The 23,557-nt window shown below is 35.6% G+C and overlaps 1 protein-coding gene across 2 annotated transcripts; it reads right to left on the bottom strand.

The window, feature by feature from the left end:
* Positions 1 to 856: 856 nt before the first annotated feature.
* On the bottom strand, positions 857 to 23,519 carry Pez (protein tyrosine phosphatase non-receptor pez). Of its 2 annotated transcripts, XM_036376379.2 has the most exons (9): positions 23,074 to 23,519; positions 22,559 to 23,014; positions 10,435 to 10,875; positions 9,532 to 10,370; positions 6,615 to 8,936; positions 5,642 to 5,860; positions 3,559 to 3,735; positions 3,163 to 3,486; positions 857 to 3,090 (listed from the first exon to the last, which is right to left on the bottom strand). In XM_036376379.2, the coding sequence occupies exons 2-9, from the start codon at positions 22,647 to 22,649 to the stop codon at positions 2,962 to 2,964; spliced, it is 4,542 nt and encodes a 1,513-aa protein (XP_036232272.2). In that variant the 5' UTR covers positions 22,650 to 23,014; positions 23,074 to 23,519; the 3' UTR covers positions 857 to 2,961. The 2 variants fall into 2 exon arrangements, with proteins under 2 accessions (XP_036232272.2, XP_069963074.1); XM_070106973.1 differs by having other exon boundaries at positions 22,559 to 23,519.
* Positions 23,520 to 23,557: the final 38 nt, after the last annotated feature.

Genomic DNA, 23,557 nt, shown 5'->3' with positions numbered 1-23,557 from the left:
GCTGCCATTTTATTCAGAAAAAACAATGGTTTGGTGTGGTTTGTGGGCCGGTGATATCATCCGTCCATATTTCTTCAAAAATGATGCCAGTGAGAACGTAACCGTCAATGGCAACCGTTATCGCGCCACGACAACCGACTATTTGATGCGTAAAATTGAAGCTCACGATCTCGCCAAGTTTCAAACAGACGAGATCACTGCCCATACATCGCATCAATCAATGGATTATTGAGAGAACACTTCGGTTAGCAGATAATTTAACGTTTTGGGCCGGTGGATTGGTCACCACGATCGTGTGATATCACACCGTTAGACTTTTTCCTGTTTGGTGTGTAAAATCTTAAGTCAATCCGGACAATCCCGCTTCGATTCTGACCTTGAAGCAAAACATCACGCGTCATCGAAAATTGGACTCAATGGATGAACCATCCGAGACGTAGCCGCGGCAAATATTTAAAAAAAAATGCCAAAAAATTTTCTTTCGAATGATAATGAACATTCCCAATTAAATTTGAAATTTCTGTATTTTTTCTTTAAAAAGGTAGGAAACCGCCAAATGGATCACTCTTTATAACAGTTAGACATTTTTTGTAGGTACTTATACGTGCTTGAAAATATATTATAGCCTATGTTCACCAGTGAAAGTGTAGCTGCCCAACGGTGAAAGAATTTTCAAATCCGTCAAGTACTTTCGGAGCAATTGACATTTCGATGTTCGCAAAAGCAATTATCAAGCTAAAAGTCTCATTCTACGGGGAGCTGAAAAATTAATTTTGTTATATCACTCTTCCTCTCATGAGCACTCATTTAGTTTATAATTGTCACACTCACTGAAATTCAACCCAATTAAAAGCCATTTTTTTCTGCTATTACAAATTTTATTTATTAAATAATATAAGTATGTATGTATGACGTATATGCAACATATTATTGCCTTCAATTACAAATACGAAACTGACTGACTATAATGATATGTAACTTTACAGTTAAAAAAAAAATGTCTAATGAGCTTTGCTAAATTAGCAAGCGTCACGCTTAATAATAATAATTTTAAAATTCTTGTCTACATATATGTATGTGCCGGTAATGCGGCTACAGGCACTTAATGCACTTAAACTAAACGCTAACTAAATACATGAAACGTGCATACACACATACATAAAATACGTCATACATGGAAAACTTCAAAACTTTAACAATTACACAAATCATAAAATTAAATTAATTTTATGTTGATAAATGGGCTTTTTAAAAGCGCACAAGTAAACAAGCTAATAAATACATAATTTATGTTTGTGTTTTTTGTTTAATAATGCAATGACATAATAGCAATAATGGTACGCCATTTTTCATATAATTTTCGTATAATTTTGTATAATGTGTATAGTGATATAAATTTGTATATAGTTATAATAAGTGGTAAAATGGTGTGAAAATTGCATAAAAAATCAGCAATACAATAATAATAAGCTATAAATTCCAATATATTTGATTTAGGCCAGCGCCACAGCTTTTGAAAATGGTAAAAATTAAAAAAAAAATCATAGTATAATATGTTGGAACGCATTGGAAAAAAAGATAAAATAACAAAAATTAAGAGTAAAATAATTTACGGACTAAAAACATCTCGATTTCCGGCAAAACTACGTCTCCTATAGAAAAAATAGTTATATGGCAAAGTTGTAGCTAATGGCAAGATGTACAACTTTTGTATTAGCACATTTTTCACATAATATCAAAATTTAAGTGAAAAATTAAAATAACCAAGTTTTCGATTCTTTATTTTTAATCTTTTCAAAAAATATTCTTTTTTAAGAAATTTTGTGTAAAGTTACCTTTTTATATCTCAAGCGCACTGTATTTTTTTTTTAATTAAAATATTTTTTTTTTATTAAAATATTTTTTTTTTATTAAAATATTTTTTTTCTCCAAAAATTTTTTTTTTTATTTGAAATAATTTTTTTTAATTAGAAATATTTTTTTTTTAATTATTTTGTCGTAATATCGAAAAAAGCGTTAATTTTCAATCAAAAATGCTCAAGTCAAATATTTGCTTTTTTAAAAAAGTCGGTAGGCTCTTTCTTCGTTGAAATCTTTACTTTCTGATGGTATGAAAAATATATATGGTACAATACTAGGGTAAGTTTTCTCAGAAAATGCAAAAAAAAGATTATCTACCTATTATTTCGTAGTGTTATTTGAAGTTTTCCACATATTTTGAGGTTAAGTGAACATTGTGTTAATACAAAAGTTGTAGAAATTTTCATTAACTACAACTTTGCTATATAACTTTTTGCTATAGAACTCTTACTTTCGCCGGAAATCGTGATAAACCGTTTTTGACCTTTAAAAATTACCACTCCACTCTCCTTTCTCTCCCGGAGCTAAAATCGTTCGTAAATATTTTCCTTTCATTTTTGTTATATTATCCACATTTTCGAATGGGTTTCATTTAATTTTTTTTTTTTGTTGCTCCCAAAAATTATTTACTCTGGCCTAATTATCAAAATTTTCAATATTTTCAACAAACAGGTATCTACATTTTTTTTTTGTGTTAGGGGTGTATAGTTTGTTATCGGTCAGTCACTTTTTCGATGGAAGCACCATATATAACATGTATGTAGGTTATAAAAAAAATTTATTGTATACAATGTTGCTTAATTAGTAGTTTAACGCATATTTTTAATTGTTCGTTCACATTGTGTTCTAATTTATTTTCATTTTTGTTTCGGTTCTCTTTTTTGCTTACTCATTTCTTTTGTATAGGTAAATATAAATATCGTCACTTAAGCTAACTGTAAATTAAAAAAAAAAATGCGATACGCATACTATTTCGTTAGCTCTCTGTTTTAAAACTAATGCAATTTAGAATTGCTTAAATTTCGTAATAATGGCCACAAGTGTGGGGTGTGAGCAGTTTGGGTTTTGGAGGGTTTTTCGTTTATAAGGCACATTTGGCGCTCAAATTAAACGCGTACGTTTTAAATATGTTATGAGTAGACTATAAATAAATTTATACTGCGCTAAGGACGGTATTATGCTATCACGCTGATCACGTAGTTGACCTATAACGCGTGGAATATCCAAATCCTACAAAGTTATGTGAAAATTTGCATTAATATATTGACAACTACAATGTAGTACAAATACACAGCTACCCACCTCATTATGATCCAGCGTGTAGAGTAACAAGTCAGCGGTCAACGTTACGCCCGAGCGTCCGCCACCCTCGAGACAATGTATCAACACTGGCGGATTGGTATTATGTCCCGGTGGCACTTCGTTTGCCGAAGCCATGCGTACAGAATTCAGCTCTTCGAGAAAATCCAAAAAGTGATTCACCTCCAACGGGCAATTCTGTTCGCCCCAATTGGTGTAGTTCAAATGCCAAACGGAGCGATAACGACGCGATGGTATGTGAAAGAGGCGCAGCTTGCTGGTAATGCAACGATCTGTGGTTTGTGAGAATTCCTGATACACTTGGAACTGCAATTAAGTGAATGTGTATGTGTAGTGAGAAACTGAAAAGCTGTCGCAAAGTGTTTGAGGTAAACTCACTTGATCAAACTCAAGCCGCTGGTTGCTATTCGGCGGCATGTAATTTAGACCCTCCGATAATTTTACAATCAAATAAACGTCAGCCTCCCAGACACACTGCCAGAAAATATTTGTGGTCAGCTTGTCCTGTGGTGATTGAGCAATTATGTAGAAGCGTTGATTTGTGCCAACTGTGGCCTAAAATGAGAAAAAAAAATTAAATAATTAAACTGAAAATTAGTACATAGTTGTGGATTTCGTTCCCAGTATACCATAAACTCAACGATATTCAGACAGTCATAAATTATATAGTACATATTTGTATGTATAAAAATAATGTTACCCACATTTGGCCACAGTGCAAACCAGTCTATATATTTACTTTAAAAAAATCGATTTTGTTTTCCTTTTTTGAAATAAAAACTGCCGCCATTTTGTAAATTTTTGATGTTGTGAGTGATAAGTTTTTGGTAGGTTTCCGCCACGGAGCAGATCGAAAGCTCACGTGTAACTCGATAATTTTTTTTTTCAAAAATTTTACTATATATTCTTAAGTCTATATAAATATATAGATCTTTTTAAGGTTGTCACACTAGGTGTGCCTTATGTTATACAAATACAATTAGGTAAATAGTAGCCAAACGAACAAACTATACGAGATGTTAAAATAAACAGGCAGCACTTGTGGTTCGATCCTGAGCTAGCAGGTTCTCTGATGCACGCGCATTTGTGCTACGATTCTCTTTTTGTGGAGTAATTTTCTAATTTTCTTTTTAGTAGTTTTAGTTTTGTTTTTTATAAGCAATCATAACTGATTAAGCTGAGATAAATATAGCCACGTCCAGCTTTAGAAGAAATTCTTTTTTCGCGGACTTTGAGCGCGGGGTCTGAATCAAGAAATTTCGTAACGGAAATAAACCTAACACGATCATAAAGTATGCGCAGAATGTTTGCATACTTTTAGGCGTATTTTCGCATATTTCAAGCGGAACTAATTAATTGAAGAGCAGTGATTCAAAAATAATAATATTTGAGAAACAATTTTTTTTAATGGCAAATAAAAATTAATGGAATTTAATTAATAAAAAAAAAATTATTCAATAATCGGAGTCATAATATTAATAACATTATTATTATTTTAGAGCAGTATCTCGTTTGAATTGAACAATACAATCGAAATTATGGGGATCGGATAATCAATGGTAATAAATTTCCATTTAACTTGGCTGGCGATTTCAACATCAACTTCGCTGATAAAATCAGAACGATTGGCAACTTTTTTTCGGAAAAATTTAATTTTAAAATTAATAATAATCCACAAGAATCCACAACAAAATATGGGACCACTATTGACAAGGTATTTTCCAGATATTTAGCGGATATCAAGTCTCAAACTTATGTTTCTTATTTCAGTTACCACAAACCTGAATAACCTACATGTATTGTAAGATAATATAAATATTTTAAACAATATTAACTTCTCATTTATTTAAATAAAACAATTTGTTTTCTTATCGGTCACCACGCTCAAAAAGTGTAACTTGAATCAAAAAAAGCTATGCAATAGCTTTACCGCGGCAGCCCTCGAGTGTTACACGTTTTTTTTTATTGATATTGATTGCGTATAAGAGTAGAAAAAGGGGCAAAACCATGCCTCATGATAATAACACCGTTCTCACGACAGTCGGGTGTAAATAACCGAAACGGACCCGGAGTCTTATCCAAGCCAAGGACTGTCAACTCGGCACCATTCCTCGAAACAATTTCAGGAATGTTTTCTGCCGCTACAACCACAACAACAATACAAATTTAGGTAAAAGTAAAATCATCCAACCAATCTGATAATTGTTTTCAATTATCCTTTTTATTGTTCTTTGGATATCTTTCCAAAATTCATTTTTTTTTGTAAATAAAATCTTTTCATTATTTTATTAAATATCTTGAAGCTAATCAGAGATAAACAAAATTAGTCGTTATTGAGTTATAAATGCTGCGACTATCCGACTCTATTTTTTTTTTTAGAGATAATTAAAATAACATATCTTAAGTATAACGGCATTTTATGTCAAATTTTAATATCATAATTTTGTTCTTAGTTGCTTACCGAAATACGCGACGCATTAACATAGCCTGTTTTATTCTCCCACGTCGGTGTTATGCTAACACGATTATAATCGTATGGCAAAAAGTTAGGATCGGAATTTTTCTTGGCATTTTCTTCCATCAGCGCCCAGTCGTAGCTGGGATTTTCGCAACGCTTCGGTATACTTTCAAATTCCATGAACAGTTGCGGATCATTTAGTTTCTCAGTAAGTATGGGGCACTGAAATTATGAATAACGGTTTTACAGAAAAAAGTTTACAGAGAAATATTTTAAAACAAGAAAAAAGGTTAACTTCGGTTGCTTGCAGATATAATAAAAAAGATTTCCATACATGAAGTTGATATTGATCGATCAGTTTAATGGCAGCTATATGCTACAGTGGTCCGATCTAAACAAGTTATCAGGAGATTGTAGCGTTCTCTTCAACATTAATCGGTGCCAAATTTTGTGAAAATACCTTGTCAAATAAAAAAAGTTTTCCATACAAGAACTTGATTTTGATAGATCAGTTTGTATGGCAGCTATATGCTGTAGTGGTCCGATCTATAAAATTTCTTCAAATGTCGTAGCGTTGCCTTGGAAAAGAATTTATGCCAAATTTCATGAATATATCTCGTCAAATAAAAATGGTTTCCGTACAAGGACTTGAGTTTGAACGTTAATTTTGTATTGCACCTATATGCTATAGTGGTCTGATATCGGCGGTTCCGACAAATTAGTAGCTTCTTGGCGAAAAAATGAGGTGTGCAAAATTTCAGTTCTATATGTCAAAAACTGAGGCACTAGTACCCGTATATACAGACGGACAGACGAACATGGCTAAATCGACGCAACTTATCACGCATCGCGCATATATATATATTTTTTATAATGTCACTGATATTTTCTACTGGGTCTTACAAGCTTCTTAGCAAACTTAATATACACCGTTAAGAGTATAGATATATATATATATATGTATATAATTGCTTACCAATTTGTCCTTTGAATACTGTCCGGAAATGGGCTGTAGCCGCGAGACACCAGTCGACCAGCGATGCATTAAATTCAGATCGTCCTGTGCGAGTTTAACTTTCGCCGCTGTCTTTGCCGCATTCGATGACGACGCCTTCTCCCGTCCGAGCGTAGCGGATTTCTGTTTGTCCGGCGTTTTGCTGCGCCCCAAAATATTCCAAATTTTCTTACGTTTACCCTCCTTGCCGGTGGTGTTGGAGGAATTCGTTGTGTTCGAGCTGTGTGTGGTATTGCTAGAGTTGGCAGTGGTGTCGAGCAGCGATGAATTATGTGAGCGATGATGATGACGTTGATGATGCGACGCAGTGTGTTGCATGGTGGCGGCGGCTGAAACTGAGACATTAGATGAAATCGAAGAGATGTTCATGGCACTGAATTGTTGCTGCGCTGCGTGCAGCATTGAGTCTGTGGAGTCGTCGTGCAGAGACGAAGTTGTATGCGCGCGGGCGACCGCATTATTCGGCGATGTTGCCGCTGCGTCTACGACGGAGGGGGAAACAGATGCGGCGTTCTGCATTAGCTGCTGTGTCTTATGCGCGTGCGGATGTTGCCTTGGCGGCGGTGTTTGCAGCATTGATTGTTGGTGATTGCTGCCGCTATTATGACCAACGGCTGGTGCTGCGGAGGCGGCGCGCACTGTACGTTGCGGTGGCGTTGGCTCTAAAAATTGCAGTTCAGTACTAGCTGCGCGCTCAGCATATTTATGCATGTTGAGTGCTGCCGCGGCAGCCGCTGCCGCTTCCGCTTCGGCTTGTTGCTGCTGCGCGTGCGCCTGCTGCTGCTGCTGCTGCAGAAGCGCTTGTTGTTGTTGCTGCTGCTGTTGGTGCTGGTGATGATGATGATGTCGCACGGCAGGCACCGGCGGCATTTGTTGCTGCGGCTGCGTGTGCGTGCCACCCGGCGCCGATTGTATTGAAGCTGTGCGATTGCGCATCGCTTCGCTGGTCGCCGAAGAGCCCGAAGAGCGTTGCTCCATATTCCTTTGCACGACTGGCTCTGCAGCAACGTAACGCGCATGCGGCACATTTTCATAAATCGGTTCGATAGAACCGTTTAAAGTGTTGCGTTGCAGTGAGGCGTTGGAGGCGTTCGCTTGCAACTGCTGTTGTTGATGTGTTTGCGACTGCGGCACCTGTGGCAGTGGCGTTTGGATCTGCGCCTGCACTGATGGTGACGTTTGCCGGTATATATTATTACTGTTGCTGTTGGCTGCTGCGTTTTGCTCTGCATAGCTGGGTGGCAAAAAGAGACAGTCCTGCCGCAGCTGCGACAATATAGACGGTTGTTCCTCGATCATATTTAAGTTCTCGAAAGTACCATGCGGCAAATATGGCTGTGAATGACCTATATGTCCCGCGCCCATGTACGAAGAATGTGGGTGTATCAAGGCATGATTGGTAGCCGCCACAGCGCCTACTGCTTGAGCTGCACCGACGCTACTGCTGTGGACATATGGATATTGGCCGTTGGCTAAGTTACGATTTGACACCAAATCCGGTGATGAACCCGATACATATGAGCGATAACCCATTAGCGGCCGATGTGACGCGACCGCCAAGTCGGGTGTGGATGAAGAATTCAAACGGTTGACCGGATAGGGTGGTGGTGGTTTGCTGCGCACCATTTGTAGGCGATGTCCCAAATCAATATAAGCGCCACCACCACTAACACTATTGCTATGTCCACCCGGCGCCATTGTTACGCCCGCCGCTGTTAAATGATGATGCTGCGCATGCATAGCGGCTGCGGGTTGCGCTACGTCAGGGTAGCGGTGCGGCGCTAATTGACTTAATAGCACACCATCACCGTAAATTGCGGCCGCATTGTGTACATCAGGCTGTGAGCCGGCGTAATAGATGGCGCCACTAGCGGCAGGCGTCCCAGCCATAGCAACGGCAGAGGCGCTTGACGCCAATTGTGGTTGATAGTTGGCATAACTGTTCATTTGCGGATGATGCAATTCGCTGGAAGGTGTATGATATTTCAGCTGTACTGCAGTTTCATAGTCAGGCGCTGGGCGATATGTGGGCAACATGGCTTTCAGTCGCTCGCGCTCGTGCGCGTCCACTGCATGCAATGCGACATTGCTGCCATTGTTCGTTACGCTGCCACCCAAGTGTCCATGTACGATATTATTGCTGCTACTGTGGAAAGCGGCGCCGCCGCCAATGTTATTGGCGTTATTATTGCTTAGATCCAAACAGGAGCTACTTTGCTGTAAGCGCGTATCCAACATGCTATTCGATAAGTGCTGCGTCGAAGCGTATTCGTGACCATACTCCTACAGTTAACGAATAAATAAATATTTATTTAACAAGAAAAAAAGTTTACTTCGTTTGTAACTAAGCTATAACACCCTTCACAAATACAAAAGATTCCATATAAAATCTTGATTTTGATCGGTCAGTTTGTATGACAGCTATAAGCTATAGTAGTCGGATCTGAACGATTTCTTCGAAGATCGTACCGTTGCCTTGGGCAATAATCCTTGCCGAATTTCGCGAATATATCTTGTTAAATAAAAAAGTTCTCCACACAAGGGCTGGATTTTTACCCATCAGATTGTATGGCAGCTATATGCTATAGTAGTACGATCTAAACAATTTCTTTGGAGATGGAACCGTTGCCTTAGGCAATAATTCCTGCCAAGTTTCATGAAGATATCTTGTAAACTAAAGAAGTATTCCATATAAGGACATGATTTTGATCGTACAGTTTGTATGGAATGACGTGTGTAAAATTTCAGATCGATATCTCAAAAACTGAGTGCTTATTTTACGTATATACAGACAGACGGCGTATTACAAACTTCGTGGAAAACTTAATATACTCTGTTTAGGGTATAAAACACTCAATTTTATGAATGTATGACTCACCTTTGCCAGCCAACTGGGCGCTATAGCACCCACACTATGCGAATGCATAGCGCCATTCGGGCCGCCGCCGCCCATACCACCGCCACCGCCGCCGCCAGACTGATGACTGGCCGCTAGCGATATATTCGATGACATTAACGCATTGGACGCGTGTGTGGAGGCGAGCAAACCATGATGTAAGGCCGGCGCTGACATGAATTCTGGATTAACCGCTGACAGCGCGCCAACACCGCCGCCACCACTCGTAATCGCATTGGGATTGTAAATGGCACGTTGCTGTTGCTCAAGTAGCAAATCTTCACGTGAATCATTAAAGTCACCATAAGCGTAAGCATCCATACCGCCCGCTAACACACCACCACCACCAGTTACGCTCATTGAATTGCCGTTCGCACTCTCCGCATCGCCCACAGACGACGCTGATTCTTCGTCTATGTAGCGTTTAAAGAATTTATGTTGTGTTATACATAATTTCCAAAAGTAACGCGCGGTTTCGGCATCTGGAAAAATGAATGAGCCCACAATCGAGCCATCCGTTTTGTTTTGTTCGATTTTTATGGTACGTTTGTCGATCGACACCGTTTGTGACTCTTTCCAGGGGAAATATTGACGCCCATTGTCAGCCATCACAACCATGCCATTAATAGCTAGACCGAGCAACAGATCGTTACCCAGTGTGTCTTTTGCGGGGAAGCGCTCCTCACCATAGCCATCCAATTGCTGGCAACATTGTATGTACATTTCTTCAGCCTTGGATTGCTGCAGATGCTGGATGCCTGCGTTCTGCTGTAACACTTCCATGATGAGACTGTCGAGCAGATTGTCATCGTTGGCGAGGCCTAGCAGGTATTTTTGGCAATATGTTATAGATATTAAAATAAAAAAAAGCAAAAAGTATCTTACCTTGTAAATTCTTCGGCAGCACCAGCGACTTCTTCAGATTATCCTTGGTCTGTTTGTCATTTTGATGACTATCGTATTCGGCTTGTCGGCAGTAGAGCGCTAACAGTATGGCAGTGCGTATATCGCATATAATTTTACCCTCATAAATATCACTTTTCAATTGCAGAAAATAATAGCAACGTGTTAAGTCATCACTGCGCAATGGATCGACATAATGGCGCACGCGTAAATATATTTTCGTACTCGCTGCATATTTTTCTAGCTGTCTGCTTAATGAGCGTTCCAAATCAACCCATTTCAATTCGTCCTCCTTACCCTTCACCACATAGCGCAGACCGAAAAATTCGGGTTTTTGTAGATTTAGTCGCTGGCAGACATTGTCTAAACACTCTTGTCCTTTGCTTTCTGAACTAATTGTACAATCAACTGTTGTGGAGGTTTCTGTGAAGTGATATGTAATGTTTTGTATTATTGTAAATAAAATTATTAAATTGGTATATGGATTTATATAGTGAAAAAAATAGCCTGGTTAAGCCTGAGCTGACGGAGGAACATATAAAACAATATTAGATTCCATTAGCCATTCAGAATTGCCAACTACATTTCATGATACATTCAAATTAAAATGTAACGGACTCAATCTAATTGAAAAATTCTAAAGTTAATTGAAAAATTAACTGATCAAATTTCACGCGGAATAACCACGTTTTCACGTATTTTTAAACAAATCTTAATTACGCCTTTAAAATACGCTCCTTTTAAGCGAATACAAACAACCCAACGCTTAATCCAATAGCATACACTTGCTATAAGCCTGGGTTGGGATGTTCTTCAGTGCTTTCAGCGAATTTTAGGTTTTTCGGTTTCGACTCACTTTTGGAGCGGCACTACTTAGATTGTTGGAGAGATTCGTTGTCATATATATAAACTAAGTCTAGCCACCAGTAACTATGCGTTTAAGGAGCTACGTTGTTATACATCTCTTTTGCGACTCTACTCGACGTGCAAAATATTCCGATCTAGTAAGAGTCTAGCATTGATACATTTCATACCCAAGCCATTAACCGGAATGGTTGAGTCGATCTATAAGAAATGTTGAGATCCTTTGACCTGTCAAATTTGATAAGATGGTAGTTAACCATACAATGTTTCTCTCATTTCGGACATTTTTCACACATATTCACAGTGATGCCAACTTATTCTCTACTTATTAGATGAGTTTAGAAAGCCTGGATCAATGTTTAAATTACCATAAACTTTAGACAAAGTGGTTATATGCGATGTTTCAGAAAACAGCCCTTTGGTTATCATATTTGAGCAACGATTTATGCTATAAACCCCAATTATATCTTTAGTTCGAAGAGATTGCTTCGCTTTCTAAAAATACTAGCGAACACAAAGTTAGACGTTACGGTTAGGTTTGGGCAAACTAAATTCAAATGATTGTGTTTGACAACAGTAATAAAGTAATAACAGTAATAAACTTCGGTTTTATCTACAACGTCACAATATTAATTTTTATGATAAGAAATCTCGTTAAGAAAATGTATAAAAATATTTTTAATAGCGCATTGATGATCTATTTTGATTTAAGGGTTTATAACAACTTGCAAACGTGTGTTTGATGATTTTTACACACTGTCAGAAAAGCTTATTCAGTACGCAATGTCATCTTTCTAACGCCATCTGGCCAAACCCGTTCGGACTTACACAACGCTAGATACAGATAAATAACGCCATCTATTGGAAAAACAATGGATTTCTTTTTACTACACCTAATATATAAATGATCAGTATGACCTTTTCTCACCAAGAAGCTACTCATTTGTCGGAACGGCCGATATCGGAGCACTATAGCATATAGCTGCCATACAAACTGAACAATCGGAATTAAGTGCTTGTGTGAAAAAAAATTTTCATTTGACGATTTATCTCCACGAAATTTGGCATGGGTTATTGTCTAAGACAATAATGCAATCTCCGAAGAAATTATCCAGATCGAATCACTATAGCATATAGCTGTCATACAAAATGAATGATGGGAATGAAGTTCTTCTAAGGACTTTTTGAATTTATGAAGGGATTTATAGCTTCGGTACAACTGAAGTTAACGTTTTTTCTTGTTCATTTTTTTTTTGAAGCGTTTGATTAAGTAAATAAATAAAAATTATTTACATTTACAAAATTGTAAGTACTTTAGTAATCGGTGATTAATTTTGAAAGGTTTTGGATAGCCTTGATCCCGTAGCCGATTTCCAGGAGAATCTCCGAAAAAAGGTACCTGGCGGTGAGAAAAGTTTTTCTGCGTAAAATTATCACAAATCGAAAAATCACAAAAAACAAATATTACTATAGTTGAATACAGATAATTTTGATTTTGAAAAATATGGCAGCTTCCCAAAAAAGATGGTGGTTTTTGATGCAAAAACTTACACCTCAGAGTGGCTTAAAAATCGAAGTTATTAGCAAAAATCTCATACCTTCGATCATTACCTGAAAAATATATCTAAGAAGATGGTGTGCATATTTTAAGTCGATGGCACTAGCCGTTTCGATAAAACTTTTCGCACCGTCTCTGTAAACAGCGTTTCGAGAAAAACGTTTTTAAAGTTTGGGGGCTGATTACAATAAGTTAAAAAAATTTTATAAGCACGTTTATATCTCCGAAACTATTTGCCAGATCAAATTAATCAATAAACGCAACTGATCACAACGGCCTAATAGTTGATAATACAATTTACAGACATGACAGATGGATTAATGAAAGTGATTTCGATTAGATTCGCAGCTGACAACAACAACAGTTAATTATATTATCAATTAAATAAAGAAATTCCAATTAAGAATTTTCAATAAACCAATGAATTAGCAGCATATATGTATCTATTGGATTACTAACAATATATACACAAACAAACAATAGATATACATTTTCGAGAGAGAGAGAGAATATTTATGGCATTAACTTTTATGGCTTATGATAAAAACTCAATTCCATTAAAAATGAACAGTACAAAAAACGTTTTCTTTTAGCTGAAGTTGAAGATTGAAGACAGCGCTAGATAGACATATATATTTTTATAGGTCGACCAAAGCACGACAGCTGTTGCGTGAATCGTCTGTCAATCCCCGCCGTTGCTGCGCCACTGCCAATGTCACGCGTTTTGTTTATAATAACTGACATAACCAAAATCGAAATAAAAAACAAATGTTATTAGTATTCCATAAATACTAAAGCAATTGCTGACGGTTATTAGCAACAATAGCAACAAAAAATTCTATGCAAATATACAGATTTTTACATCGAATATAGACAACTGATTGTTTAAATAAAAGATTGTTAGTGCAATAAAAAGTAGGCGGCAAAATTGTCTTTGCATACCATACCAATGAGCAAAGCAACGATGCTAATGCTTTGAACTCAAAGACGACTGCACGACAGCGAAATTTTCTTCTCTGCAAATGTTTTCTTGAAGCCAGCTTCTTGAACATTTTGAAGACGGCAGCGACATATCAAACAGCTGTTGTACACAATTTCGTTGTTGCCGTACTAAAATCTTTCACTCCAATTTAAATATTTTGTACAAAGTGAAAATTTTTTTGCAAAAAAAAATTAGTAAATTGGTCAATTCATTATTTTAAATTATCAATTCTTATTACAAATGATATTTCCGAACTATTTATGCTGATGTTAATAAAATAACAAGTCTAACGGTTAGAGCTTTGAATAATTTTACATTTCACATATTAGTGGCAACACTACAGCTGCCCATTGTCGTCGGCAAAAATTAGAAATGGTTTTAATTTAGCGACAGCGACAACTGCAAGCCTGCAGCCGTGAAGTCGTGCTGTTCTCCAAATAACTGTCTCCACAAGAACGTGTGTATTTAAATATTTGACAGATATAATTTTTTATTTAATTTACTTACTAATATAATTCTTTTTTCAGTCAAATAATAATGTTTATAAGGAGTATATAATGTATAAATGTATATAGCAGTGTTGGCATCACCAAATTCGATTGAGTGGCAACAGCATCATCTAAAATGTGGTTTTTTTTTAGACATGTGGTTTTCAAGAAGAAATAAAACGCATATTATTTCATATTATGGCCAAGCATTTAGCTTTATTAGAAAGATAAGGGTTTCCAATAATATTTCAAAAATGATTTCGGGGAAGTGACTGCCGCGGCTGGCTCGAATAAATTCTAAGCAAGAGATCCGATTTTCGACCACTTTTTTACGTCAAAAAAATTCTCTTGTCTGCGTAGACAAGCGACCTCATATAATCACACGCAAAATAGTCCAACGGTCGCACGATCTTTGAGGGCACGCCACAGACTTACGACGCGAGGTAATGCGCTCAGCAAAAGTTTCCTTGAACAAATTGATTGTTTCGTTAACTGTATGGCATGTAGTACCATATTGTTGGAACCAAAGGTCGTCCACCTTAACACCTTCTAATTCAAGCATTTCAGTCATTAATCAATCGTCATTCAGCATAATAATCGTTTCCCATTGACTGTAACAGTTCATTTTTATAGAATTATGGACCAATAGATCACACAAAACAGTGACGGCGTCTCAACAATAGTTTGTGGATTATCATCACTCCAAATGTGACGTATAAACGATGAGGTCCCCAACCTTTTCTTGCCAAAAAGAACATGTGATTAAATATTCAATATTTCTTAATATGCGTAAAAAAATGTATATTTATGTATGAGGTGTGTGGTAGATCTATAATTTTTCGAATAAATTAAAGTTTTCATTTAGCATTGTACGAACGATCCGATTTAGATCAAATATGCACCGTTTTGTTTAATAAATTGTTGCTATGTTGCCATATAAACCCATAAAGCAATACTTTTTGATAAACAAAAAAGTTACTGATACTAAAAACTGACTTGAACTGGCACCAGACTATTTGGGTTTCTAACTTTCGTAGAGTATGATCTACATATATACAAGTATATAGATGAAAAGATCTAAAAAATATCACGGCATGATTTTGGATAACCAAAATATGAAGTTGATGGAAATAGCTGACAATCTTAAGTTATCAAATTTATCTTAAGGAATTTGGACATGTAAAAGCTCCGAAAAGGATGCCTAAATTACATTAATCATGCTTTAAATGCTTCCAAATTTCTGTAAAACTAATTTCCAGTACCTAGATCTTGTCTTAGACCACAAGAAATTGCCTTCTGAAAAGAAAAAAGAAACTGAGACCTATTTTGAAACAAACTATAAATCTGGATTATACAAAATGATCGAAAAATCGCTATAACGGATGTATCGCTATTATTTATATAACCACATTTCTATTTATTTGAGGATACAAATTTTTCAGTCCACCTTATATGTTTTAGCTTCTTTATAGACATTTTTTATTGCATTGTTAATAATGACTTAAAGCAATCCCAACGTTCCCAAGTAGTTCTAAAGAGGGTATTCGAATAGCAGCTCTTAATCTTATATAATAAATCGGATCCATTTCAGTAATGAATACATAACTTCAGCGGAGTTACTGTACTTCTACATTTGAGAAAAAAACTCAGCAATTTTAGAAAAAAAATTCAAGCTCGAAAAACGCTAATGAATGAATATGAAAAAAGATTTATTAATAATTTATCACCATAAAAGTGTTCAACTACGGTGTTTAAGAGCACAACACCATAAAATAACGGCGATTTAGATTATAAGATAAAAATTATTAATCACGAAATTTAAATAGGACAAGAATAAACAAAATAGAAACAATCATATGAGACGACAAACAATGTGTGGAGAGAAAGAAGGAGATAAATTATGTATGCAAATAATGAAATTGGACAACAAAAATATGGCAACGGGAAATAAGCACCAACTGTGGTGATATAATTTGAAATCGATGCAAAACGTCAGAGTTCCCTTTTAGTAGTGAGAAATGAGCACGAAAATTTTTTAATATTTTTTTGATAATTTGTTGAGTTTATGTCAGTACTGAGAATGTTTCTATCTTTCAAAAAATCATAAATTCAAAATTAGCTCCAGAATTATAAAAAAAAAATATTTAGTCAGAAGGTAAGTAGCAGTTGCTATGCGATATATCGCATAATCAAGTTAGGCCAGGTCAAATGAAAAAGTTTCCATGCCATCAGTTTGAATGGCAGATAAGTGCTATAGTGGTCCGATATCGGGTGGTCCGACAAATGAACAGCTTTTTGGAGAGAAAAGAAAGATAGACGGACAATCGACACTGCTCGTCACGCTGATTATTTATACCATATACGAGTATGTTTATATTTTATAGGGTATTCGACGTTTCCTTTTGGCTATTACGAACTTCGTAGCAAACTTAATATACCTTGTTCAGGGTAAGTTGAAACAGTAAGTGCTGCGAAGCAACAGTTAAAATTTTAATTGGATACGTGCGATAGTTTCCGAGATCCCAACTTGAAAATTTGTAGTTTCGAGAAAAACGCGTTTTAAATTTTACGTACTAGAGCTAACTGTCCAAAAGACTTCCAACCCTACAGCGGTTTTAGTATAGGGAACATTGTTTTCACTATTCTACCAATGAAATGTTCCAGAAACCCAAAAAAGGTGTACTTTAAGATTTTTTTTAAATAGTAGACTCACATAAGCACTTTAAAATATAAATTTCCAAGAAATCCTAGCATCTAATTGCAAGTGTAAGTGACAGCATACAGAACCCAATCTTAAAGAACCTGCTGCTTTGGTAAACCTACCTTTGACGCACAGTGTAAAGAGTTATTCATTAAAAGCAAGAAATAGATTTCAAAAGAATATCAACTGGAAGCGCAAGATATCCAAATATATTTATGAATAAATGATGGCCAAACGCATTGCCAAATGTAGCGACCAATGAATAAATTAAATTAGAAGCTAATAAGCAATAAATATTACATTTTTTTAATCAGGCATATATGGAGAACTTCTATTGGTGCACACAAATGTAGATTAACAGAAAAATATTTTGCATGATAAGAGCGTAAATTGTTAAGATAAGTGAAGGTACTTGTTTTCTTAATAGGAAAAAGAACATAATAAACAACAAGCTTAAGCATGGACCGGAAATGGCGGAAGGTAATCATAAAGTTAGGAAAAAATGTTAATACCCTTCACAAATACAAATACAAAGGCTGGCTCCCTACAAGAACTTGATTCCGATCGTCAATTTGTATGGCAGCTATATGCTATAGTGGTCCGATATCGGCCATTCCGACAAATGCGCAGCTTCTTAGTGAGAAAAGGACAGGAGCGAAATTTCCGATCGATATCTCAACAACTGAGAGACTAGTTCGCATATACACAGACGGACGGACGGACAGACAGACAGACGGACGGGCAGACAGACGTACATGGCTAAATCAACTACCCTGTTCAGGGCATAATAAACTATAATGCTATTAGACTTTGTTTTTGTTATTAAATTGGTTACAAATATTGCTTGAAGTTATTTGGCTTAGTCATCTTTCAATAAGCACTCGCAAACAGTTTTATTATTGTACTTTCTTATCAAGTGCTTTACGTGAATTCCAAGTGTTTGTCAGATAACTGTAAATATGTTTTAGAAATAGTTTCACTTTAGGGTAGTAGTTTTTGAAGCAAGATATTTAACTTTGCTAGTTAAAGTTCAATATCACATGTAATTTTTGATACATAAATATATATATTGTGTAATTATAATATTATATAATATTATGTACAGGGTTCTTTGATCTTCTGCAGAGGACAGCAGCCCTGAGAGTCGCCTCGGAAGACAACTCTGGTTATGGAAGAAGGAATAGAAATACACGTGTCCAAAAGACAAGACAGGAGATCTGACACAGCAGGAAACATGGCGAGCTATTTCCGAAAATAACTGTGCATTATGGGAAAAACAGAAAGTCCTACATGTACTTACGGAGACGAACCACTAGACGACGTAAACCATATATTTTTTAAGTGAATGCAAGTCGTTAGAAGTGGACCGATATAGTTTGATGCTACAAAATCGTAGGCAACTCTGGACACAGGGAGTGTCGAAATTGACCTACAATAGGTCCATTTTGGAACCATTGCCCTGAAGTCATGCGAAAGCCGTTCCGGGGCGAGGAAAAAATCCATGATAGATAGGGAAAGTGTTTTAGTGGGCTGGGATCGTCAGCGTATGTGTTGCAAAGGCATTTTAAATCCTCCTTATGGGCTTAAAAAATTGAGTATTATAGCTTCGATGCATGCGAAGTAAATTATTTTTTGTTTATTGCTATTATTGCAACTTTTTTTTATATAAAAATGTACTAATTTTTTTGGTTAAAAATTTAACATTTTTTACAAAAACTACCATTTGCGAAAAATTCAGTTGCAACAGTTAAAAAGTCGCATGCAGCTTAAGATTACGTTTTCTATTTTTTTTTTCTGATAGTACAACTTCCTAGAATAAGCGTCGTCCATCAAGGACTTCTTGTAAAAGGTGTTACCGAAGTTGGGCTCAGTCGCCATTACGTATCAAAATGTGAATTTAAAAAGAAAGAAATTGGATTCCTTTTTCCGCACTCACAGACTAATATGTCAAAGTTAGGCCTCTATGAGAGGTCTAGACTGGTTTAGCTTCTTAAAACATTACTGAAAGCCACTTGGTACTGGAGTACCTTTAACACCTTATAAATTGAGATCAGTTACTGTTCTAATAACCCTTAAATAGTAGGAAATCCTATTGACATGACAGTGGTTGGTCGCATAAAAATCCGAGAATGTTTCAGTTATGTAAACTATATAAATTATCAAGAGACTCGAGTACGCAAGCAAACATTAGACTCTTAATGTTGCAATAAACAATAAATAATAATAAACTACAAACCTATAAAGTCAGCAAGCCAAAAAACATAACACAAATTGCAAAACAAGTGGCGCTACGCATTAACGCGGTCATATAATACACGCATGCCTATATAGATACATACATATGTACGTACACAAAAAAGTACGCACTAAACCAAATACATCATAATTAAAGCCAGAAAAGAATTTTTGTTGTCTTATCAAAATTATGTGAAAAATTGTTTGTTCTACGCGTACTACGCACCACAATAACTGAATTAACCGTGCTCATAAGCAAACTGTTAATAACTGAATATCAATTGCGTGCAGCAGACCTAAACGGCGAATGTCAGCGTCACAGTTGACGTCAACATACGCCGTTGACGGCGCCTACAATGGCGTTAATGAAGACAGAACACCTCAAGAATGAATAACGCTAATAATAAACTTACCAAAAGAGGGAGAATAAAACAATTTTTATATTAAATAGATTAGCAAATAAAATGCATACAGCGTTAAATGAACGTGCAATATACAATAACAAGAAAACAATTAATAACAAAGTCAACTCAAGTAAATAAAACTTCTATTGTGTATGGGTGTTATAATAAATAGGCAGTATAAGATGGTAGATTTATTATTCATATGGGTATGCTTAACTAAATGTGATGAAACGTTAAAGTTATAAAACAGAGAATGGTTGGCGTGGAATGCGGTAGAAAAATTATTGTTGTAAAAAATGTGCGCGCTAAGAGAGTAGAGAGCGTAGATTTTATGGACCAGGAAATAATGTGGGTGGCGATAGATTAAAAACAAGAAAAAAATTTCCATTCAAGAACTTTATTTTGATCGTTCAGTTTGTATGGCAACTATATGCTATATTTATCCGATCCAAAAAATTAGTTCCGATATTGTAGCATTACTTTGAACACTAATCTATGCCAAATTTCGTGAAGATAACTTGTCGAATAGAAAAGTTTTCCACACAAGGACTTGATACTACAATTTTAGAATTAAAAAATATATTTCTCTTACTTAACATGAAAAAAAAAACTTTATTTTAGGTGCTTTTCGAACATGAGTAGAAACAGTAGTCTTGTTTTGAATGCTCCAGCAGTAATCAGCCATCATATTTGCATTCCAACGACCCGAGTATCGCTCTTCCATAGTGCGTATAGCCTGAAGAACACGTTCTCCTTGTTCTTCGCTTAATTCGCCTAAATGTTCCGGGAAGCGGGCTAAATGGCTGAAGAGAATGTGCATCTTAATGCGCATGTTACATCCTAGACTCTGGAAGTACAACATATGCTGCTCAATATGTTAAATGTATTCTGGAGACTTTTTATTTTCTAAGCATTTTGCAAAACCTAAAACAATTCAATCAATGCATATTTCTCGTTATATGTCATAAAATCAGTAAAATGTTGCTACTTTATTAGTTGCTGATTTGTTTAGAGCTTTTACAAACTGTTTTATCAGACCTAACTTTATCTAAAGAGGGGGTAATATACTCGTAATGCGGTTTCTGGCTACTAGAGGGGCATTCATCACATTCATACTACTCGGTACTAAATACTCTCTCAGAGGCCGGTATGTTTTAATCCAGTGTACTGTCTTGGCTCGGCTATTCCAAAAACACATGAAACAGGGGTTTATGGTATATCCTCCTTGTTGACCCAAAAAAAGTTATTATTTTAAGATCGACGCATATCAGCTGGCATTCTCTAAACATACATATAGTCATCACAAACAGCACAAAAACTATTCGGATAATTTAAACAAGCTCTTCTTAATGTACACATAGCGATTTATTTATTCAAGAAGTACCTGCATCACTAAAACTAGAGCTGCTAGAAATAAACTGTGGGTAGATTAGAAATCAGCCACGTCAAATTAGTAAGAAATTGTTTAGAAAATTCATAAAATTAAAAAGTTTAATTTTGTTTACCAGTGTTATTGATTTTGATGCTAAATGAGCCTACGTTGTCCCCGAAAACCACAAACATACCTCCCGCATCAACGATACACAAACTACAACAATTTTAATTTTTTTTACTCAAAAATAATGATTATTTAAAATTTTTATTTTATATTTTATTACGATTCATAATAAAATTAATCATTATCGGCGAAGGAAATTATAAAAATCTGTAATTAACTAATTATGAGTTGGAGTTGTTCCGGTGAAAATTCATCGGGATATGGAGCAGTATACCTTCCCAGTATATTGGTCTATACATATGTATGTTTCCGAGAAGAGGCAGCTATACTTCAAATTAGTCAAATTAAAGCATTAAATATAAAATATTAAAGATTTCGCCTGAAATCTAACAATAATTGGTCGGAGCGTTAAAAAAAATGAAATCCAGTAATAATCTGAATATAGAATGCCATCTTGCATAATTCTAAAAAATTATATATAGGGGATGTATGACACATTAGTCTTTTATGAAAAGCAGTTTATTAAAATGGTAAAATACGTAAATAACGTGATTAATTTTGAGGAATTAGCTACATCACTCAGAGTTTAAATAACGCCCGCCATAAAATTAGTTTATATTATATAATTACAAGTATAAAATAATTTCTTTTTTAAATACACTGAGATATTTATAATATAATGCATATTACTATTTAAGCGCATTAATTACTATATTCAAATTAACAAACGCGTATATACATACATATATATATAACCATTCCGCCTATGAATGAAGCAAAACTTTTAGATTTACAATCCATACCCAGTGTGTATGTGTACACTTGTAACTAGCACTTTTGTAAGGTGTAAATATTATGTACCGGCAGAATCAATATGTTGCGTCGACAGCGCATTGACGTTAAAACAGACAACTTAGAAGTACATTTCATTCATTTACGTTCTCTGGTTAAATTATTAAAGGGGCGTATGGGTATTTATCATCCGATTGGAATATACTACATACATATATACCAACGCATGCACACACGAATATACGTATTTATATGCATACATATATTTATCGTGCACCTTTCAATCAATTGTCAACACTTAAGCCACTTGCTTTCGCCAAATAAAGGCAAAGAATTTTTATATGATTTTTACGAGTTACGTGAAAATGTGTTTTATCAGTCGTGCATTGACAAGAAAAATACTTACAACAAGCGCATCGCTGCTAACACAATTGTGAATACATTTGTACATATGCACACATATATACACAGTAGAAATTATTTTTGAAACTTTTATATATTTGTTTAACACCCCCACAAAGATTTATTGTGTAGCATTTATGTACGAGAACATAACAAACTATTGTTCAAAAATAAAAACTCACCTAATAAATGATGCACTGAAATGACAAACAAGCTCTTCGATGTCACGTTATATTGACGACACTTTTTCAAAAATTTCAGCGGCATTATCATCTACTAATTAGTATTGCTTTGCACAGGCACTTTGCTCTACGTTACTTTGCTGCGTCGCACGCGCAGTCACAGTCGCAGCTGGAGTTACGTTTATTGTCGCGCTTGTGCTTTTACACACTGTAGCGCAGTTGACGTTTTTCGTTTGCTGTCGGTCGACTTTCACGTTAGCTACTACTAGGCACATTCAACCCACAATTGGACTTGTTGCGCTCTCGCACTCAGTCACCAACTAAGGTATGACGTTTCTGCCCGTTTGGAGCAGCATTAGAGCAAACAATCACACGCACTCTTTTGTCGTTTCGTTAGCCATTTGCATATAAATTACACAATTTGTATATTTTTGTTCGCTTGGTATTTCTATCAACCTAGAATATGTAGAACTTAACGTGTATAGAACTTTTAATATTAATTGGTGTACACGTACACTTATCAGCCGCCGCACAAGAACTCAACAGCCACAATTTATAATGATTGCTTAATGGGCTTATAAAGCACAATATTACACTATTACACTTGTATTATTCAAAAGATGCAAGCAAATTAAATAAAGCTGCAGCTTTAATCCACTTCCATTTAATTTTCGAAATCTTTACGCACTAATTAAGCGGCTAACAAATATTTGTAAGCAACTAAATTATAAGAAACTTTCGCAAATTTTCCACGCTTTCGTCGTTGCCCGTCTGTTCTCGTTTCGATTTTTATCGACTTTAACGTATTTTTTCGTAACAAAATATATGCGGTTTCGTTATGCGTTTATGTTAATTGAAAAATAAATAGACACATATAAAAAATGTTAACAAGAAACTTAAATTAATTTTAAGAAAAGAAGAAAGAATTTCGTGCGTGTTGTGTCGATGACTGAAACTTTGATAATTTTGACAGTCCACAAATTTTTTAAACGAGCGTAT

Source organism: Bactrocera oleae, chromosome 3 (genome assembly GCF_042242935.1).
Source record: "Bactrocera oleae isolate idBacOlea1 chromosome 3, idBacOlea1, whole genome shotgun sequence".
Lineage (NCBI taxonomy): Eukaryota > Metazoa > Arthropoda > Insecta > Diptera > Tephritidae > Bactrocera > Bactrocera oleae.
The sequence above is the reverse complement of the archived record's forward strand: the minus strand, read 5'-3'. Positions and strand labels throughout refer to the sequence as shown.